Source organism: Aspergillus foveolatus, assembly GCF_047715535.1.
Source record: "Aspergillus foveolatus strain CBS 279.81 unplaced genomic scaffold BDW70scaffold_29, whole genome shotgun sequence".
Lineage (NCBI taxonomy): Eukaryota > Fungi > Ascomycota > Eurotiomycetes > Eurotiales > Aspergillaceae > Aspergillus > Aspergillus foveolatus.
The window spans coordinates 161237-180269 of NW_027396093.1; the positions used below are offsets into that span (position 1 = coordinate 161237).

General features: G+C 49.9%; 6 protein-coding genes across 6 annotated transcripts; 4 read left to right on the plus strand and 2 right to left on the minus strand.

Moving 5' to 3' along the window:
- Positions 1-324: 324 nt before the first annotated feature.
- BDW70DRAFT_60895 (uncharacterized protein) lies at positions 325-1933 on the plus strand. Its single transcript, XM_073744380.1, has 3 exons — positions 325-759; positions 923-982; positions 1072-1933. The coding sequence occupies exons 1-3, from the start codon at positions 560-562 to the stop codon at positions 1736-1738; spliced, it is 927 nt and encodes a 308-aa protein (XP_073595313.1). The 5' UTR covers positions 325-559; the 3' UTR covers positions 1739-1933.
- A 1466-nt stretch (positions 1934-3399) lies between these two features.
- BDW70DRAFT_160658 (uncharacterized protein) lies at positions 3400-3778 on the minus strand (the record flags this gene model as incomplete). The annotated part of the gene is made up of 2 exons (XM_073740876.1): positions 3400-3525; positions 3590-3778. 2 exons carry the CDS (start codon positions 3776-3778, stop codon positions 3400-3402), a joined length of 315 nt encoding a protein of 104 aa, XP_073595314.1.
- Positions 3779-7624: 3846 nt separating this feature from the next.
- BDW70DRAFT_60906 (uncharacterized protein) lies at positions 7625-8566 on the plus strand. Its single transcript, XM_073744381.1, has one exon. It carries the CDS (start codon positions 8023-8025, stop codon positions 8515-8517), a length of 495 nt encoding a protein of 164 aa, XP_073595315.1. The 5' UTR covers positions 7625-8022; the 3' UTR covers positions 8518-8566.
- BDW70DRAFT_137664 (asparagine--tRNA ligase DED81) lies at positions 8273-10646 on the minus strand. Its single transcript, XM_073737080.1, has 3 exons — positions 10606-10646; positions 8798-10511; positions 8273-8742 (listed from the first exon to the last, which is right to left on the minus strand). The coding sequence occupies exons 2-3, from the start codon at positions 10393-10395 to the stop codon at positions 8616-8618; spliced, it is 1725 nt and encodes a 574-aa protein (XP_073595316.1). The 5' UTR covers positions 10396-10511; positions 10606-10646; the 3' UTR covers positions 8273-8615.
- Positions 10647-12598: 1952 nt separating this feature from the next.
- On the plus strand, positions 12599-15548 carry BDW70DRAFT_60956 (putative differentiation regulator (Nrd1)). The gene has a single exon (XM_073744382.1). It carries the CDS (start codon positions 12741-12743, stop codon positions 15231-15233), a length of 2493 nt encoding a protein of 830 aa, XP_073595317.1. The 5' UTR covers positions 12599-12740; the 3' UTR covers positions 15234-15548.
- A 532-nt stretch (positions 15549-16080) lies between these two features.
- BDW70DRAFT_150838 (Iwr1 domain-containing protein) lies at positions 16081-17780 on the plus strand (the record flags this gene model as incomplete). Its single annotated transcript, XM_073739217.1, has 3 exons — positions 16081-16147; positions 16257-17516; positions 17554-17780. 3 exons carry the CDS (start codon positions 16081-16083, stop codon positions 17778-17780), a joined length of 1554 nt encoding a protein of 517 aa, XP_073595318.1.
- Between the last annotated feature and the right edge of the window lie 1253 nt (positions 17781-19033).

Sequence of the window (19033 nt, forward strand, 5' to 3'; positions counted from 1 at the left end):
GCTTAGCACTCTCTCATTATCCTCTTTCTCGATCACTAATCCTCCGAGCGAATCCCATCAGCTGCGGTGCAAGACGAATAATCCCGCAAAGTCTACGTCAGGAAACATATCCAGCCCTTGCACGACTGAGAGAAACAATAAGAGAGGCAAAGCAGGTAAAAATAACTCCAGCTGCGCCCTATCTCGGGATCTTGTCCTTATCTCGGCCAATGGCAGAGCTGACCCGCGGTATCACAGTTGAAAGCTTATCACCTCTTTATCGCCCGTGAACATACGCCTTGCTGTACATATTTGCCTGCCACTGGCTGTCGTTGCAATTTTCCCGTATCCGTTCTCATCAGCGTTTCCCCTAGTCCATCGTCAAGCACACAATACTTCCCTGGTCTGCGGTGATACATTGGGCGATCGAACCTGCTGCTGGAAATCCCTCATAGTACAAAAGTACATACTGGGGCCCTCAGGGGGACACCGTGCTCCACATTGCACATCACCGAGCGATTGATCCAGATCAATCAGCCGGCCAAGGGTCTGAAACTATACAAAGACCCTCACCGCCACCATGACTCAAAGCCACGCTCTTTCCCAACATCGTCGTTCCTCTTCGGGATCGAGCTCGTCCAAGTCCAGGACGTCGAAGCCTTTGTCATACAGGAAAGGCGCATCACATCCTATTGCCAAGTTGGGGTCTGGTCAAGTGCGTCAGACAATTGAACCAGACGGCAACTGGACGCCCGAAATGGCGCCTTTTCTCAACTATTGGTACGTATAGTTTGTTTATATTCGTCACTCCCTACACCGCCGCATCCTTCCCGGGCCCTGTTCCGGAGGCTGGAGCGGGCCCTGGTCTCTTTATCGTCCTCAGCCCTTGCATGTCGGATTCTTGCTTATCGGGGTTACTGCATTTATGCTAACTTATCTGCAGTGGCATGTGTGAGAAGCAGATCACTGTGCCTGATGACCGCCTTCTCTATTGCAGCGAAAGGTATGACTCCTTATCTCTTGCGAGCCCTATAAAGCCAGCATCCCTCATGCTCTTACCTCTTTCCATCATATTCCTAACATATTTCATAGCTGCCGCCGCAAAGACACTAAGAAGCCTCTCTCCGCCTCTTTCTCCTCCCCCTCATCTCTACCGACATACAAACCCTGCCCTACACGAGTGGGTACTCCTGACATCGTGAAGCCGTTAACACCTACGAAAGCCCCCATCATGGCCTCTCAACCCGTCCGAATACCCACCGACATGCACGAGGCCAAGACAGATATTGACCCAACCGAATGGAAGCCCGTAATACCCACGGACGACCATGCTTCGAGCATTATGGCCTCGGATGCCTGGAAGTACTTGTCAAAATTCCACGGCGACGAGTCTGTACTTCCCATGCGCCGTGCAAAGGGTCGTAACACGAGCTCAACTAGTCTGTCGACTCTTCCTTCGTTAAGCAATACTCCGTCGACGCCATCATCTGTGAGCAGCGTAGCGTCGGACTACATGAGTCACATGTACGAGTCTGCTCATCGTCCTCTGCCTCCTCGCCATAAACCCTGCTTCTCTGGCAGCGGCAGCGTCACCAAAGGCGTGGAGTTGGTGGTTCCCCACATCTCAGTGATCCCCGACTCGCCAATCGACACGGCCAATAGCGGATCTATCTTCCCTGCTGGCGGCGGTCCTTGGAAGACAAAAGCTGAGACTACTCCGGCCATCAAGGTGCTTGAGGGAACTGGGAATATGCACTGACCTACTCTGCAGTGCAGAATGTAGGGATGCTCCGTGGAATTGATCGGGGCCAAATGTTCTATTTATCATTATCTTCATCCACCCTGGAGTATGGGCGGTATATAGAATTAAGCGCGAAAAGGGACATGGCTCGATGAATAATGATCTGGACCGTTGTCTTCTTTACTTTTCAGATACCAATAGATAACACTAATAATAAAGTGTTGACCCCAATTACTTTGAAACTATATTATCACAGCCTGCACCGCAGTTGGTTAGATTGTATATCAGCTCCCTAGCCTCCATGTCCTTAAACATGCGATTCAGTAAAGTAGATAGACCTGTTGTTAGCTGTGTGACGGGTGGTAAAAGTCTACAATCGCTCGATATCGGTAAATATCCTATCCGCGCCTTTTGATTCCACTGCCACTACCGCAGGAGAGACAGGGTCAGTACCACCTTACGTTTTAGCGAGCACAGACCCGTCAGTGTATAGTCAGAAAAGCTACATTCAGATATCCGAAACCATGTCACCTGAATCTGAACAATGATGGGAGATAGAAACTTACCTGAATTGCCTAGTTTGCTCTAACGGTAACAAAGACAAGGTACAACTATGGCTACCCTCAAGCAACTACGTCCAATCAACATGTACTTCTACCTTTTACCTAGCCTCCTAAATAATCGCCCTTGTCCTTGTCAGTATAACGAAGCTACCAGAAGCCTATTCCAATTGGTAGGATTACTCGACAGCAAGGGCGTTGGCGTGGCGCATGTCGGTGAGTATTCAAATAGGCTGAAGCGAAGAGCCACGCGGGTCCTGAGAGGTGTTGACGACGTCATGATGACGGTGGTTTTGATTCTTTTGATTTGCGGGCGAAAAGGAGTTCCTGTCGGTAGATGGTGGGAAATACGAGATGTTGCGGTTAAGGAATCTACAATGTAGAACGGCGGAGTAGCAGGGCAGAAAAGTGAAAGAGCAAGGCATAAATAGCGTAGCAAGCCTATCTCGTTTCTTCCAACTGTTAGCTCCCCCATAACCACAATCTCCTCCCCACACACGCCCCCCTCCAGATTTTACGTCTGCCGGTGGATCTACTGGAGAGGTGCTTTGGTGTCTGTCGGGAAATTAGGTGCTGTTCCTGCTCTGGCTGAGGAGGGGTATGTATACAGACAGGTATTCACTTAAGTGTACAGTTGATGAACGGAGGTAATCCTTATATATTGACTCCTACGTGAATTACAATTCATAGTAGATAAGATTATACTATTGGTCTATAATGCCGCTATGTGAAATCTGCACAGCAAGTGGGTATATGCGATAACTCATACCGGCAGGACCGCATGTGAATGAGGACTGTTAACATTCCTACTACTACATAGTCTAGCAAATAATTGCCTACGCTCTGTAGGCTAACCACCATCACACTGTTATTCAAGAAACGCTGCAACTGCATAGCCACGGTCTGTAAAGTGGACCTGCGCACTACCCTGCTTTGGACCGAAATGAATTGAATGAGGGATACTATCACTATCTAGCAATTGAGGCCCGTATTGCATGACTAAGATCCATGGAAAAGACTAGTTATGCATATTAATCTGGCTGGAACACCAGTTTCTTGCAGCATGATAACGTCCATCACTGAACATCGCCTCAAAACACCAATAGTAGACCATTATTCCTAATCATCATCCGTGCCATAGTCAGTATCATCATCAAAGTCCGGCACAACTTTATCGTGGAAGTCAAGATGATCCAAGTCATCATCTGAGACACAGCACTCAAAGCATCCGAGCTGCGGACGAAACTATAAGTGCAAATCACCTGTTAGGAGACATAGCCATGGCAGTTCTGGAGATATAACAACGCACCTCGATATGCTTACAGGCCAAAACATTCGGATCGGTAACACACGCGCCCCCGCAGACTTTGTTCCCGGCGTCGATGCCATTGGGTCGGCCGAAGGCTGGAATATGGTAGGGGTCTTTGTGCACTTGCGCGCGGACGCCGATGGAGGCGAAAAAGGTCACGATGCTTAAGGATAGAGCTTGGATGTGCATTCTGGCTTGGAATCGAGTGCGAGCGGGTTTGCGCTGTTATCGACTTGGGTTGGTTGGTGATGGCGTCGTGTTGATTTTTGCGCTGCAGGGGTAAGGTCGCTCTTAAGAAGCGCGGTTCAGGGTAAGCAAGGGATGTTTGGCGACGCGACGGGAAGACAGAGGAATCCTGTACATAGTATGCATACTATGGTTGGCTTCTGGAATGCTAGAAATGTCGCATCCAATTGGTCTTGGGGTAATTCGATCTCATATTGGCATGTTATCTGTCAGTGCTCTACGACCTGCGGTGGAAGAGGCACGTTGGCGCGGCTAAGAGTTAGTGCAAGCATGACTGGTTCTTACAGTGAATGCTCATGTTGAGATCAGACGGCGCATTCTGTCAGATCTTGCTGCGAGGCAGCTCTCGCAATGTAGTAGCGACGAAGGGTCGGCAAGAGAAGGGGCCTGATGACCTTGTGCTGGAAATAGATTCCAACCCGAGTGGACCTCGACTAGGAGACGGTGCCTGTCATCCAATGGGCCAACACAGCTAGCTAATCAATCATTACTGTGCCAACAAATGCATGATTACTGTGACCATGTAAACTTCGAGTAGTTATGTATGGAGTTTGCTAAGGCTCTGGTTTATCATGAAGAAGGCAAATTGATCCTGATACGTGACAATCTGAGTTGATGTTCATTCCGCAGCAAGACCTGTGGAACAGTGATCAGCTTTAAGCGAGCAGAAGCGGTTGCGGGTCGTCAAAATAGAGCGTGCTCCTCGTGCCTCAATATTTGCCACTATTGTTCCGTGTGGGTTGTGGTTTGGCTCTGGTCAAGTGCTCGCTGGAGGGCCAGACAACAAGCACCATCGACGGCCTATTATGCATCCACCACCATTAGGCGCGGTCATTGCAGTAGATGTATACTGCACCAACTACTGGTTATACTGTTGTACCTCCAGCCGCGGTCCATAGGCGACCCCATGAGGGCATTTACCCAAGGCGTAAGACCGAAAACAAGGGACTTGGTGGAATATCGGACAGGTTTAAAGCAAACGGTCAGTACCAACCGTCTCCAGCATCTGTACCACGATTCGCCTGTCAAAGTTGAGCGTCAGGCGAGATAAACAGTAATCCAAGGTTGCTCTCGCACGACGACGTAAGAAGTCAGTGGTGGACCCAATGACATGGTGAGGAAGCTATTTCCTGAGAGTCTACGCTCCGATTGGTGCCAGGCAGCTTCAGGCGGCCAGGCCACACTTCTCTTCTGCCCTGTTCTCTCACGCATCTCCTTTCTGGCAATGATTCAACTTTCTTAAGCCCCTGCCTTCGCTTCCTTGCAAGTGCGGACGAAGCCGTTGGGATTATCATTGCTTCAGACAGCAATCGATATCGACTGCCTGCTTACAAGGAGCCTGGTTTTCGACTCGAGCTATTCTTAGCCCATTCGCCCTGGTTTCGTTCATAGCTGTCGACAGATATGCGCGCTGAGGCCTCGCCTCAAATTGTCTGGTCTTGCTGGTATTCCAACAAACTATCAGTCACAAATGTGCCGAAGACACATCCTCGCAAATTGATCCCTGATATCTGTTTCCCTGCCTGTACACCACGAACGATGAGGTATCAGCAAACAGCGCAAAGCCAGTCGACCAACAACGCTCGGCGGAGCTCTCCGGCAGGAAATACAGTTGGCGGCTGCAATACACCCACCGAGCTGACTCGAAAACATGTATAGAAATCGCCGATTGGCTTTCGGACAATTAGCGCCCATTGTTCCAGCACATCATAACAAGGCGACCAAAGTTACTATCCTCAAGGGTATGATGAGCATTTGGACGTAGCAACTGGTGAAGACGCATATCGACGAAGCATCAGCTTCGGCAAACTGCCTTGGATATACGAAGGGTCATAAAGGCTGGCTGGGAGTGTTGGGAAATGTTTGGTGACCACACGAGTTGCGGAAATATTGCCTCCGGTTCCATACAGTAACAAACTCTCGAAAGCCCCTGTGCAACGATATGCTTTCAAGTCATGCTTGTCAAGGATGGCGTACCAGAATCCCTGCTCCGCGGGCGAAATCATATAAAGGAATTGGACATGCTCAATTATGTGATTCATGCTAGCAATCATACCATCGCATATGGACCATGGGAAAAGTGAGCACCCTGCACAAATATCGCTGTTCTCGCCTTCACGACGGTCGAAGGAATGGTTGAGGCATACGCCGTAATCGGCTCTCTCCATGTCTTGCTCAAGGCTACGCAAGGGAAGACCTAAGTACGCAACATGGCCCAGACCAGCTCAAGTATGAGACCTCTAACGCAGGCCTCACTTTAGGACTTATGCAATGAGCTTAGCAACGTTGGCGTGCGGCTATCCTAGCCTTCTGTCTTCGGTATATTGTTTGGCAGCCGAGTCGAACGTCCAACGAAAGAAATTATGTTCATGCGATTGTGCATCGAATTCTGCAGCTTGACCTTCAAATAGATAACACGAAACGTCAGCAGATACACCTTCAATCATCGGTGGCAGGAGATTTCATGATGATTATCCGAGTTACCTTATTGAAACCGCCGACAAATACTGCCAAGAACATGTTGGTACTTCTGATGCCGATAGCAGTGTTCTTCTAACGCAGAAACAAGATCACATGTCATCAATATGTCAACGCGATTCGTAGATACGAGTCTTCAGAAGTTTCCACTGCTTGAGCCTCTCGAAGACCGATTCTATCAGCAGATGAGCTTGGCATTGTATGTTGAGTGCAAGCGGCGAATAGAGAGAAATAAGGTAATGCACGACTCTTGCAGCCTGAGGAAGGAGCAGGAAGGAGCGCCTAGAGTGCACGAGCAGCGTCAAGCCGGAGTTTGGACGAGATTCCAAAAGAGGACTATCATGAAGCAAGGCGCTGTCCTAGCAGTCGACGTTCGATTTAAAATCGCGGGAAAGCAGTGGTAGTATTATATCGCCGCATTGCCATAAGGTGTTATGCTCCCTACTAACCGTCTATGCTTCCAGCAATTCAAAGGAGAAATGAGAGCTCGGGGTTGCCAACCGGCATGGTCCCTTGCGAAGTCGCTCAAACAGACCCAGGTGCAGCGGGTGGCGGCTTCTCAAGGGGACGAGCCGAGTCCCGTGATTGGTTCTGATTGACTGGAGAGCATTTCCGAGGCCCAAAAGAGGAAGACCCAAAAGCCTGACTACCGTACACTTGAGACCCCATCTTTACGCCCATGAGGATAGCTGCAGATTGCGTGGTTCCATGCAAAAAATGACCTTGTTCGTATTAATGAAGCCTGACTTTGCACTGTGTGGACTCGGTGGAGCAATGCTCTCAAGTCTCGACAGTAGCTGCGCATGCCCTCAATATCCGCCTCAGCAGTCAGCGTTATAGTCAGCGCTCGTTTGTGACAAGTGCTCGGAATCCGTTCATTGGACGCTCCCGGCGTACTGCAAGCGCGACACATCGTTGTTTCCGTGGAGCGCGCTGAACTTGTTCGTGCAGGCCTGAGCAAACATACCTTGTACTTTGTTCTGTCCTTCCAGAATTATCCTTCACACTATTTCGAGATCGTCGCCAAATATTAGAAAGCATCCTATCGCCACACACCGACATCCAGCATTGCGTTACCCACTAAGATATTTATTCGGTATCGAGTCCCACAGCCTCCAGAAGCTCTTATAACATGGACCAGCGAGGTTCTAACGGGCAGGCTTCTCGACAGAAGTAGGTTCTCAGGTTCCTTTGTCCCACCCTTTCTTTCACCCCAGCGGGTTTCTTAATCTCCGGTCGTTCGAAAAGCCCGACCATGTATCTCCTATGACTTGACTGATAGTAATCGTCTTGTCAGTTCCCAGTCCAACGGAACCGACTACAACCACGAGCAGGCGGGCAGGCACCAATCCATCGAGAGGGAGATTGAATCCTTGGAGTACTATAGGACATTCCTCGCACGCCTCCTTGACTTTGTTTCTCACGGCGAACCCGAGGCCGTCGACAGGTTGTTTCAGTTTATCCGCTCAGGCGCTTCACAAGAGCAGATCTTCGATACGCTGGCTGAACTCAGAGCAGCTGCCGGTTCAGGACAGACTGAGAACAGGGGATAATTCTTGTTCCCGATGAGTACAGTATCACGCTACCCCACCACCCGAACACTTTAGGATGGAGGAATGATCGCGACTTTGTGGTCTGTCTCATGCTTGAATTACGTGGTCTGAATATGCTACGACTTTTGGATATCATGCTGAGATGAGATACATTGGATGAGAAAGAATACAAAACTCGATTACTGCGGCTTCTATTATTGGTGGCCTTTTTGCGACGACCATTGCCATATCATAGTGTTAGTTTGCGTGAATTTTTTAGAATTTCTGAATTTAGATATTCCTGACAGTGCGCATTTGCTTCAGTTGAAGATTCGACTTAGACTCGTTCCTAATAAAGCCCTAGCCAACCCCGCCCCCGCACAACGGTATCTATATTCTGAGGATGCAGCCAAGATAGTGCCGTATTGCAATAAAATGTTTCTACAAACTAGCTTGTATCATTGTCAGAGACAGCAGACTATTACAGGTCCGGTTGTCACTACGCCAGGTCTAAAATATTTCCTTGGGTCGACCTTTAGAAAAGTAGTAGCTAGAGTCCCTCGAAATATCCCGCTTCCAAGGCGAAGGCCTTGCATGGATCGCTTGCTGATAGAGTTTGGAGCCCGATACAATTGCATAATGGGATATCAGGATAGACTTCGACACTCATAATGTCGACACTCAAAATGGTGGGAGAGAGCATACATATCGCCTCGGTTCTATGAAATAATGTTGGACGTGGTTTTTCCCACTACTTAAATACAACAGATCTAAGGGGTGCACCGGCCTGTGAAACGGGGGTACAAGGAGCAATCCCGCACCGTGTATCGGGCACACAGCCAAGCAAGGAAACGCTCCAGACCGAGACCGTAACCACCGTGGGGTGATGTTCCGTACCTGGTAAATATTAGTACTCGAATTCGCAGATATATGAATGGGGCGTGAAACTTACTTGCGCTGGTCAGTGTACCAGTAATAAGGAGAAGGATCCATGCCCTCGTGCTTGTAAGCGGCCATCAGCTCGTCCCAGTCGTCCATCCTCATACTTCCACCAACAATTTCACCAACACCGGGCATCAGGACGTCGACACTCTCAGTGACACGGCGGTCCTCAGGATCCTTCTTCATATAGAAGGCCTTGATTTCGGCCGGGAAGTGCGTGAGGAAAATGGGGCGATTGATGATGTCGGTCATCTTGCGCTCCGCGGCTTCGGCGATATCGTCGCCGAACTCGTGAGGCTTGCCTTCTTCGTTGGGGATTTCGTGCTCGCGCAGCCACTCGATGGCGTCGGAGTACTTCATGCGGAGGAATGGGCGGCTGGGCATCTGGAAGCCGGGGTTGAGTTGCGCAATGATGGGTTTGGCGACAGGGTCGGCGAGGACGATCTCCAGGACACGGCAGATGACGGCCTCAAGGTGGTCGAGGAGGTCCGTGAATTCGATGAAGTCTAGCTCGGACTCGATGTGAGTGTACTCGGAGAGATGGCGGCGGGTGAGAGATTTCTCTGCACGGAAGGATGGGCAGACGCAGAAGACATCACCTAGGGACGGAATACAAGTCTCAAGATAGAGCTGAGAAGACTGGGTCAAGTAGGCGTCCTCGCCGTAGTAGTCGAATTTGAAAAGGGTGCTTCCTCCCTCAACTTGTGTTTGAACCATAGCCGGTGGTGTTACTTCAGTCATGCGCAGCTCGTCGAATGTCTGACGGAAGGCCTTCAGGGTCGCAGCCCTGACTTTCATCACGGACGAAGCAGTCTCACCACGAAGAACAAGGTGGCGGTTGTTGTACAGAGTCTGAGGGTCGGAGTCATGGGCCACACGTGTGGTGATCGCCTCCTTGTCACCGGCGGCACGGCCGATGATCGTGTAGAAGTCCACGTGAAGTTCACGGTTATTAGGCGCGTGCTGCTTGGGAGGGACGGCCCGCATCTCTCCATGGAGCGCAATAGACGTTTCGAGAGTTAAGGTCATAGCATCGTAGGTCTTGACCAGATCGCCCGTCAGAACACACTGCAAATAGCCGTAACCATCGGAAAGGGTCAGAAAGATCATGTCCTTCTGAGATCGCAGGCGGTGGACTCGTCCCAGAACCCGCACACGTGTGCCAGGGGTATCTGACTCTGGGGAGCCCAACTTCACAATAGCAGGGTCGGTCACATCCAAGCGGATCCTCACAGGCTTGGGAAGCGACGTGTCTTCTTTGATCACGACCTTCTTCGCCTCCTCAAGGACAAGTCGGCGCTTCTCCGCCTCCTCCTTTTCACGAATGGCCAACTGTTGTTCCTTTGCGGCCTTCTTCTTCCGCTGTTCAAGCAGGTTGGTTGCCTTCTTGATCGCTGACTTGGTCGCTGGCTTCCACTCCAGCTTCGACGCTGGGTCGGCTCCTTCACCGGTGGGCTCAGTCATGGACTTGCGAGTCAGGTATTGAGTGCCCTCAGAAGGATCATGCTGCAGAAAGGCGTGAAGGAGAGTCTTGTAAGGGGCGGACTCGGAACCGTTAGCAGTCTGGTCGTCTCTGCCAGCGTCTTCATCAATGTAGATTGACGCCATTACGAGAGAATTGACAATGTTTGTTCTCGAGTGAGGAACTCCTGTCAATCGTGTTCGACGGGTTGTGTAGTATTCGTGCACGACTGGGGAGATTAGATTGTGAGTCAATCTAAAGTCTGAGTCACACGAATTAGCATTTCTGAGAGCGCAATTGGTTGGCCAGCAAAGCGGACAACTGTAGATAGTCAATGGCTTTGCGGTGATGCTTACCTAGTACCTAAGCAGTCGACCGATGGAATATGCAAGCCCACAGAAGAAGAGGTGAAAAAAGATTCCTTTTTGGTTATCACTTGCCGGAGGGGTAATTTTACAGTTTATGCCTCAGGCACTTATGATAAGGCCTATCCCCAGACTGATGCGGGCTACAGAGTACTTCGCATGGAGTACGTGTTTTGCAATGAAGGACACCAAGGACAAATTTAAAGTTCTCATCTTTCTGTTTCAGCTAATCTATATATACTTAAGCATTTTCTGGAGCCTTTTTCTGGAGCTACAATGTTGATATTAATGCAAACTGGAGCCTCCAGGTCCCGCAACGTTGGGGCGGACGTTGAATTCCTAACATATCAAAGAGTGATATGAACACCTTTTTTCAGGTTAGCCAGGTATAGTAACAATCAGGTCTGCAATATGTTTGTTCTCGGAGACATTTAGGAACTATGCACAGGCTAGAGTATGTTCTATACTACACTCCGGTTCTGGGGCCGGAATGGATAAAGGTTGAGCCGAAAATGAGCCTCCTCGGCCCCATTGCCATAATCGACGGGATTCTTCAGCTCTAAAGAACCCCACCACAGCTTTCTCGCATTACTCTTGGTTTTCTGCATTGATGTTATCTCAGTGCTATGATGGAAGAACCAGTGCTACAACCTTCTTTCTGAGTTCTTTTTCCTGATACTATAAGTCAGCAAAGCCGGCATATTTTTTTCCAGTCGAGATATCATGAATCATGACTATACGACATGATGTCCTCGGACCACTTCTGGGGGCGTTCCCCGCTTTCTCTTCACAGCCGAGCCTTGTCGGAATGAGTTATTATTAGCCTCCAAGCGAGAAACAGCGATAGAGCAACTTCATGGGTTTGTGCACGAAACTGACGGGAGATGGGCCGTGCTACCAAGATTTAGGTCGGCCTCGCGATATCAGATCATTTCGTGGCGGTGACGATCTGCTTCGGATGAGAGTTTCCCAGCCTAAGCCATGTGATGTTTGGACTTGGAACCAGGGAACGCCCAAAAATCAATTCAAGGTAACAGGCACTTTTATTTACAATTTAGTTTGCTGTATGTTCCATGATTTTAGCCGAATTGGTTCTTCTTTGTCTTTGACAGTGTGCCTGAATATTCCACCTCGTGCCCCTTTCCCTTGTCCCCTGTAAAGCGTCAAATTACAGAGTCCCTCCATACTTCATTCCCGTCTTCTCGTACCCTTCTCTGGACGACTTGCCGTCCAAGTCTCACGACCTTCCTTTTGGTAATTCTCTCTCTCCTCAAGGACTGCACTTTAATTCGACTTGAGACTTGTTTGATGCTCGCTATAGGCCATATCAGATTTGTCTGGAGTTTATTGTTCCCTATCCCCAAATCACCCCTTTACCCCTTTTGGGTTCCTAAATACAACCTCGACCCTTTCGTTAGTGGGTTTTGCACCCTGTCTTGACATCTAGCTCATTTCGCTTTTTTGTCCGTGACATTTGCGCTTATCCACTTCGAGCTCAACAGCTTCAGGCCATAGTCTGTCTTCATTTGTTTCTGTCTGTGTGCTGCCATTCCGCAGACCCTTTGACTCCTCACCGACAGCGAGTAAATAACAATCTTTTATTTATTTTTTTTTACCCTTACTTCTCAGTATTTCTTCGATATCTTCTGCGCAATTGCGTTGCGGCTTTGTCGGGGCTATTTAGTATTTGGCGGTGTTGAGTCCGACTAGCCCCTATTATTACTGACCAGCCAACGCTAACAGCTCCGGTGCTGAAGGTCAGTCCGTCTCTCTCCTTTCCACCTATTCTTCCCCAATGCACATTCCAATTGACCACTAGACTCCCGTTTAGACACGTCTCCATTGGGACCTTTCCTTTCGCGCTGTGACATTTTATTCTTTTGCTTCTCGTCACTCATTCTTCTTCGCTGCTCTACTCGGAGCTCCCGTTTCTCGATTTTCCACTTCTCTTCTCGGGGCAACGTTCAACCCCATAGTTCTTCATCTTTACTCTTTTCTTGCTATTTTTCCGCTTCATATTTGATATCTCGTATTATCCGTTTTCTTCACTTTTTTTGTGTTCCCTTCCGTCGCTCCTCTCGAGCTCCTTACTCAGGAGACGGCCGTATCCCTTCGCTCCCCTCGCCATGCAAACATCCGATGCCTCTAACATCCCGAGTCGTCTGAAGTTTTCTCACCTGAGTGCAGACAGTACTGGATTTTCCCACGGAGCATATAATTCAAACAACCTTCCGTTGCAAGGGTTGTCGGACCGGAACCACCGTCGAATAAACATTCCCGCCATCAACACGACTGCCACTTCGAGTACGGCCGATAATATGGCGACCTCAGGTGCCGCGTTCGATATGAACTTCACTCCCCTCCTTCCTTCCCAGCTGCTACTCGGTAGTCCATTTCAGCCCGGTACCCCCTCCGCGTTCACCTCGCCTCAGTTTACGAACTACGGCGGCTTCCCTCAGAACCCTTCGGGACAAGGAGCACAGAACCAACTAGGCAGCCCGACTCAGGGTTCGCACAACGCTGGTCTGTACTCGAACTTGCTGGCTGCGGAAGGTCTGGGTAATCAACAGATAATAGCTGGCCCTCAGTCTCCTGTCGGTGGTCTGGGCGGACTTGGAAATACTGCATACGGGAGCCCTGCTGCGGCTGTAACACCTGGCCTTCTTTCTGGTACTAGCCGGACTGTATACCTTGGCAACATTCCCCCGGAGACTCCAGCAGAGGAAATCCTTAACCATGTTCGGAGCGGTCAAATTGAGTCTGTTCGCTTGCTTCCGGACAAGAACTGCGCCTTCATCTCTTTTTTGGACAGTAACTCAGCCACCCACTTTCACTCAGACGCCATTCTCAAAAAACTAGCCATCAAAGGTAACGACATCAAGGTTGGCTGGGGTAAGCCGTCGCAGGTTCCTACCTCCGTCGCACTGGCAGTCCAACAATCGGGAGCGTCGCGTAATGTATATCTTGGAAACCTACCGGAGGAGACAACAGAGGATGAGCTGCGGGAAGAGCTTGGGAAATTTGGCCCAATCGATACCGTGAAAATTGTGAAGGAAAAGGCCATTGGCTTCGTCCATTTCTTGTCCATCACAAACGCCATGAAAGCCGTTTCCCAGCTTCCTCAGGAAGCCAAATGGCAGACCCCCCGGCGTGTCTTTTACGGCAAGGATCGATGCGCCTATGTCTCGAAGACACAGCAGCAAAATGCTGCACAGTTCCTGGGGATTGCGCCGGGATATGCGCATATTCTCAACTCGGCGGACCGGGACCTGATCACCAACGCTCTAGCCCAGCAATCCGTGGCTGCGGCGGCGGTGGCCACCTCCGCTGGCGGTGTCAATAACCTTGGTAACCGGACTATCTACCTTGGAAACATCCACCCTGAGACTACCATTGAAGAGATTTGCAACGTGGTGCGAGGAGGCCTCCTACACCATATTCGTTACATTCCGGACAAGCATATTTGCTTTGTCACATTTATTGACCCGACATCAGCTGCTTCCTTCTACGCTCTCAGCAACCTACAGGGGCTTATGATTCACAACAGGCGGCTGAAGATTGGCTGGGGTAAACACTCCGGACCTCTTCCTCCTGCAATTGCACTTGCCGTCAGTGGCGGTGCATCTCGCAACGTATATGTCGGCAACTTAGATGAATCGTGGGCTGAAGATCGTCTGCGTCAAGACTTCTCAGAGTACGGAGAGATCGAGTTGGTAAACACGCTTCGAGAGAAAAGCTGTGCCTTTGTTAATTTTACCAACATCGCGAACGCAATAAAAGCCATTGAGGGCATGCGAAACCGGGAGGAGTACCGGCGTTTCAAGATCAACTTCGGGAAAGACCGCTGTGGAAACCCACCTCGTCAGACAGGTAATGCTGGACAGCAAACCCGCAATGGCGGTGGCGTCGAGGGCGCGCAGTCACCCTCACCAGCCCTCAATGGTTTCCATACCCTTGGCCAGCCTGGGGCCCAGCCTAGTCCAACGCGCCCAGCACTTTCACCCGCTCCTGGCTCTACGGGATCTCAGAACGGCCAACCGAACCGACACCCGCTCCAGACCGTAACATCTCCGTCCAGCATCTTGAACAATGGCCCTAATAACCCATTAACGATGTACCTCAACCAGATGTCTACGCAGCAGGTTCAGGAACAGGAAGACCGCCTGAACGATTCCCTTACCCTGACGGCTCTACAATCTCAGCCCCAACCCAGCCACCACCATCAACAATCCCTTTATAACGGAACCACTAGCGAGCTCACCAATGGTAGTGTCGATGCTCCCTTGCATCAGCACAAGTCATCCACGAACGGTTTCCTCAACATCAGCAACAGCTCCACCAGCTCCGGTCACCATGCCACTGCAAGCACTAGCAGCCTCAGCGTACCCCGTGCTCAGCATTCCCGGGCTGTGAGCTTACCGTCATTCTCTCAAGAGCCATTTGGTCCCATTTCTGGTCAACCTGGCCCAGGTCGTTCTGGAGTGTCCCATCACCCTCAGAGCAGCTTCTCGGGCTTCAACTCTGCTCTTGGAGGGCTCAACCACTCCGGCTTCGGGTTGGCCATTCATAACGAGAACTCATTGCCTGGCTGGGCAGAAGAGGAGATTGGGGCCAAATAAGCACGCCAGGTTCTGAACATTTCTTCCCTTTCCATTCTCTTCATCTGCTACGGTTGATCCTTTCTGCATCCTGAAACTGGAATATCCTTCATTCTGCTTCGTTTCTACTGTATTGGTTTCGTCTTGCTTTTGCCCTTTTGATGTCGGTATCTCATTCCAGATCTACCCCATTATTAATGTTTTAATTCCCTTTGCTTATACCATTCACATGTATTGCTAGCTTGGTATGATACGTTTCCCCCTTCATTTCTCTGTTTTCTCATTTGTTCTTGATCTTTACAATTTTGCTTAATTCTCTTTGCCTCTGAGAATGGGATCTTGGCTACACCATCGACTGGTATGGCTCTGGTCTGTTTCTATGTCTCGGTCTCTTATTGCATATGTGATGTCAGAATTAATTCGGGATTACAGCATTCCTAACGCATGTTGATGGTGGAAGGAAGCTCAAGTACTTCCGAGGGTAATCATTAAGAACGAAAGGAGATTGTGAGCCATTGGGAAGAAGAGGTGGTATAGAGCAGAAATACAATATCAAACGACATTAGAGGTCTGATTGTATGATTGTGTGCTATAGCAACCATAGTCAAGTGGAACCTGGATTCGTCTGTGTTGTCGCAGTGCTTCTGATTTATGCTTTGTGAGCAACATGCCATGGACGTATTCCATTGTCCAGACTGCAAGCAGGTGTTAAGCCCATTAAGGAGGAAGCGGCGGAACGGAAGAACCCCAAGCCGCGTTTCAGTAACAACAATGTTCAGCACCACCGCCATCGTCTATCTTCGCCTTCCTGACATCCTTTATGTTCATTCCGTCTATCTGGCTGGGCTGAACTGCTTACTGACCCGAAATGTCTTTGCCCCCTGAACAAATTAGCATCAAACGGCGCCGAGAGGAAGAACCGGTAGACACATTATGTAAGTGCTTTCTCGCCCGTTTCCCGAACAGCGAGAATTTCATGGTCTATAAACAGGCGCAGTCTTGTAAGCCCGTTACTGTAATTCTGTAAGACTGATTTGGGCTCAGATATCCAGTCTGATTTGCATCAGACCAAGCGTCGGTTTACAGACTTTGTTTTCCAACGAGTCACTGTGAACGCTAATAATGCCCATGGAACCGGCTCTGCTCACCTCTCGCACTCTGGGCCGCAGAGAGTCATTCGAACTCCTCGCTCCGTGAGCAGTCTTCATCAGCCCAAGACTACAAATACTGCCAGTGGGCCCGTCGTGCCTATGGTGAGAGCAACGTCACCCGGGGCAGAGCTTCGTGAACAAAAGAGAATTGCGGCTGCCCGCAAGCAGGCTGAGGATAAACTGGCAAATGCTCTACATGGTTCGCAGGGTCCGCTAAAGCCAGAGGCTGAAGCCACCACGACTATATCACATAAGAGCGATTCAGCGCCAACCCGCGAAGGGTTAGTATCTTCTGCTTCAAACGAACGAGGTCCTCCATCAATACGTCGATTCCAGATTTCACGAAGTGGCACGCCCATGAGCCCGTTACGTACTACAGGCGGAGGCGTCCAGAAACGCAGAGCGGATAGTGCCGTGGTTGTCTTAGTGGAAAAGCTGCGGCGTGAACCACATTCTAGGCGAGCTTCTCTGGTTGTAGATGCAGCCGCTCGAGCAGACGTTGCTAAGTCCCTGGCCCAAGAAGAGACGCCTTCTCGTCCTCGAAAGCGGCCGGTGGTAAATCAAGCCGAGAAAAAATGGCGAGCGGAGCGGCAAAAGGCAATTTCTGCTGCTAAAGACCATATATCCCAAGTGCTTGAGAAGGAAGCGCAGGCTCGCCAGAGTAATTGGGAGGAGGAATCGGACAGATTGGCAAGTCAGTTCGAGCAAATCGCACTAGAGCTAGACGGGGGAATGGAGGCAGAGCCAACAAATTCGACTCAATACGCGGCCCCCTCGCCAACCCGCCCTGCGGTGCCTAAGCCTCCACTGAAACATCAGCCGCGGGTTCCTAACAAGCATCGGACCGCACCGCCAGCGCCAGAAACTGAGAGTGTCAACCATCAATCGGAGCACGAAGACGGCGGTGAAAATGATGAGGATTATGTCTACGACACGTACATCCGCCATCGACTCCCAGACAAGGGCTTTATAGACCCGCTAGCTAGTATTGAATTAGACCAAGAAACATGGCTGCGGCATCATGGGATCGATAGCAGTCGTCAGGATGTTGGCGTTATCGTCATTACGCCAGAGGATGAGATGTACTGGGACGACTTTGCGGAGGATGAAGACGACGAGGATAAGTGGGATAGCGAAGACGGGGACTCTAACGGTGAGCTACCTTCTAGTGTTGATGCAGACGCCTGAAGCTAATGGGACTGCTTTGAAAGCGGAGAATAATCCTGCAAATGACTATCCGGACGAGGAACTATCTTGGGACGACGAGGAGGACGATGCAGCAGCGATCTACAGAAAGTACCGACACGGATCCGATGAAGAGGAATTTGACTGGGACGGCTCCGGCAGCGAAGGTGGTGCTGACGGATTTGGCCACCGATACGGACGGTCGCACGTGGAGTCTGACGAAGACTGGTAATGGAATCTTTGGAATTCAAGCTTCTTTCAGGCTTTGATGTCACCGCAACTTCCTTCTACAGTCATGCGCAGCGAGAGTGCACATATAGCTTCTTGGAAATCCAATGGTGTGGTATATGCGGATTGGCTTGCGAACTGACCAAGGTGTGACTTTCATTATGCGGTTCCGTCCTCTCTTTCAGAATTCTGCAAGCCTGAGGACAAATAAGATCCGTGAGCGACACAGATGATCACATCCATCAGTCATCTAAATCCTCACAACGCGGGTCACGCATGGAGGATGTGAACGGTCTGTCGTAGGATAACTAACACTGAAATGGCCACCACTGAATCCTTCATCCTTTGAAATCCTATCAAATGTCGGCTGTCATCAACCCAACCGCGCAATGCCAACCATGATCTCGAACACCATGCGACTGACCCTTCTCCCACGCGAGCGAGAAGGATTGCTCTGCAGATACGCCGGTCATATTACTTTTTCCATCGCTTGGGCGTTACTGTCGCTCGTTGAAGGCTGCACGAATAGCAATAAACAATAAGGAATAAATTTACCTACTTGATCCATACGTTCCAGATCCGTCCTTTCCGTCTTTTCTCAACCGCTAGTCCGGGCTACAGATTTGCTTCCTCGATGGGCGGTCTTGCACAGCGCAGAGTGCTGACTGCTGACTGCTGACTCCTGACCCGTCTTACGAGCGAGCTGAATAAACCAAACAGTCGATCCTGCCGGGCGGACGGGACAGGGTCGGGCACAGACATGGGTTGTCTTTCGAGTAAGCAGTGAAAATAACTAAAATGGAAATTTGTACGAGGTTTTGTTAAGCAGTATTCCGCACTAGAAAGCTAAGGATAAGTAACTGTCTAGCATGACATTAGTGCGCAGAAGCTCAGAGGCAAGTACATCCTTGTCGAGCTACTCTTCGTGCTCTGTAATGTACGGCCACCCTGAAGCTTGAACTTGTACGCTCGGACCAACACGTGTTAATTATTATTCTTGCTTGGCGAGGACCCAAGTCGGACGATTATGTGACAGTAAGGTATTATACGTTACAGTCTAACCATCTCCACACAACCCACCTGTCGTAATCATCGAGTTCCGCAGACGCACCTAAAGCTTTAGGGAGGTGCTCAGTGGTACAATAGATTTGATATGAGAGTAGCATCTCGTTCCCTGGGCAGGTCCCATCTCACAAATCCAATTTCTGTCCTCAAATAACAAAATAATGTCTACCTAATCAGAATATCACGTGCTGA

Coding starts and splice junctions, on each gene's coding strand:
- BDW70DRAFT_60956 (XM_073744382.1), top strand. CDS start 12,741: ATGCAAACATCCGATGCCTCTAACATCCCGAGTCGTCTGAAGTTTTCT.
- BDW70DRAFT_137664 (XM_073737080.1), bottom strand. CDS start 10,395: ATGGCGTCAATCTACATTGATGAAGACGCTGGCAGAGACGACCAGACT. Junction 8,743..8,797: donor TGGTACACTGACCAGCGCAA/GTAAGTTTCACG, acceptor AATATTTACCAG/GTACGGAACATCACCCCACG.
- BDW70DRAFT_60895 (XM_073744380.1), top strand. CDS start 560: ATGACTCAAAGCCACGCTCTTTCCCAACATCGTCGTTCCTCTTCGGGA. Junction 760..922: donor GCGCCTTTTCTCAACTATTG/GTACGTATAGTT, acceptor ACTTATCTGCAG/TGGCATGTGTGAGAAGCAGA. Junction 983..1,071: donor CTTCTCTATTGCAGCGAAAG/GTATGACTCCTT, acceptor CATATTTCATAG/CTGCCGCCGCAAAGACACTA.
- BDW70DRAFT_60906 (XM_073744381.1), top strand. CDS start 8,023: ATGAGAAAGAATACAAAACTCGATTACTGCGGCTTCTATTATTGGTGG.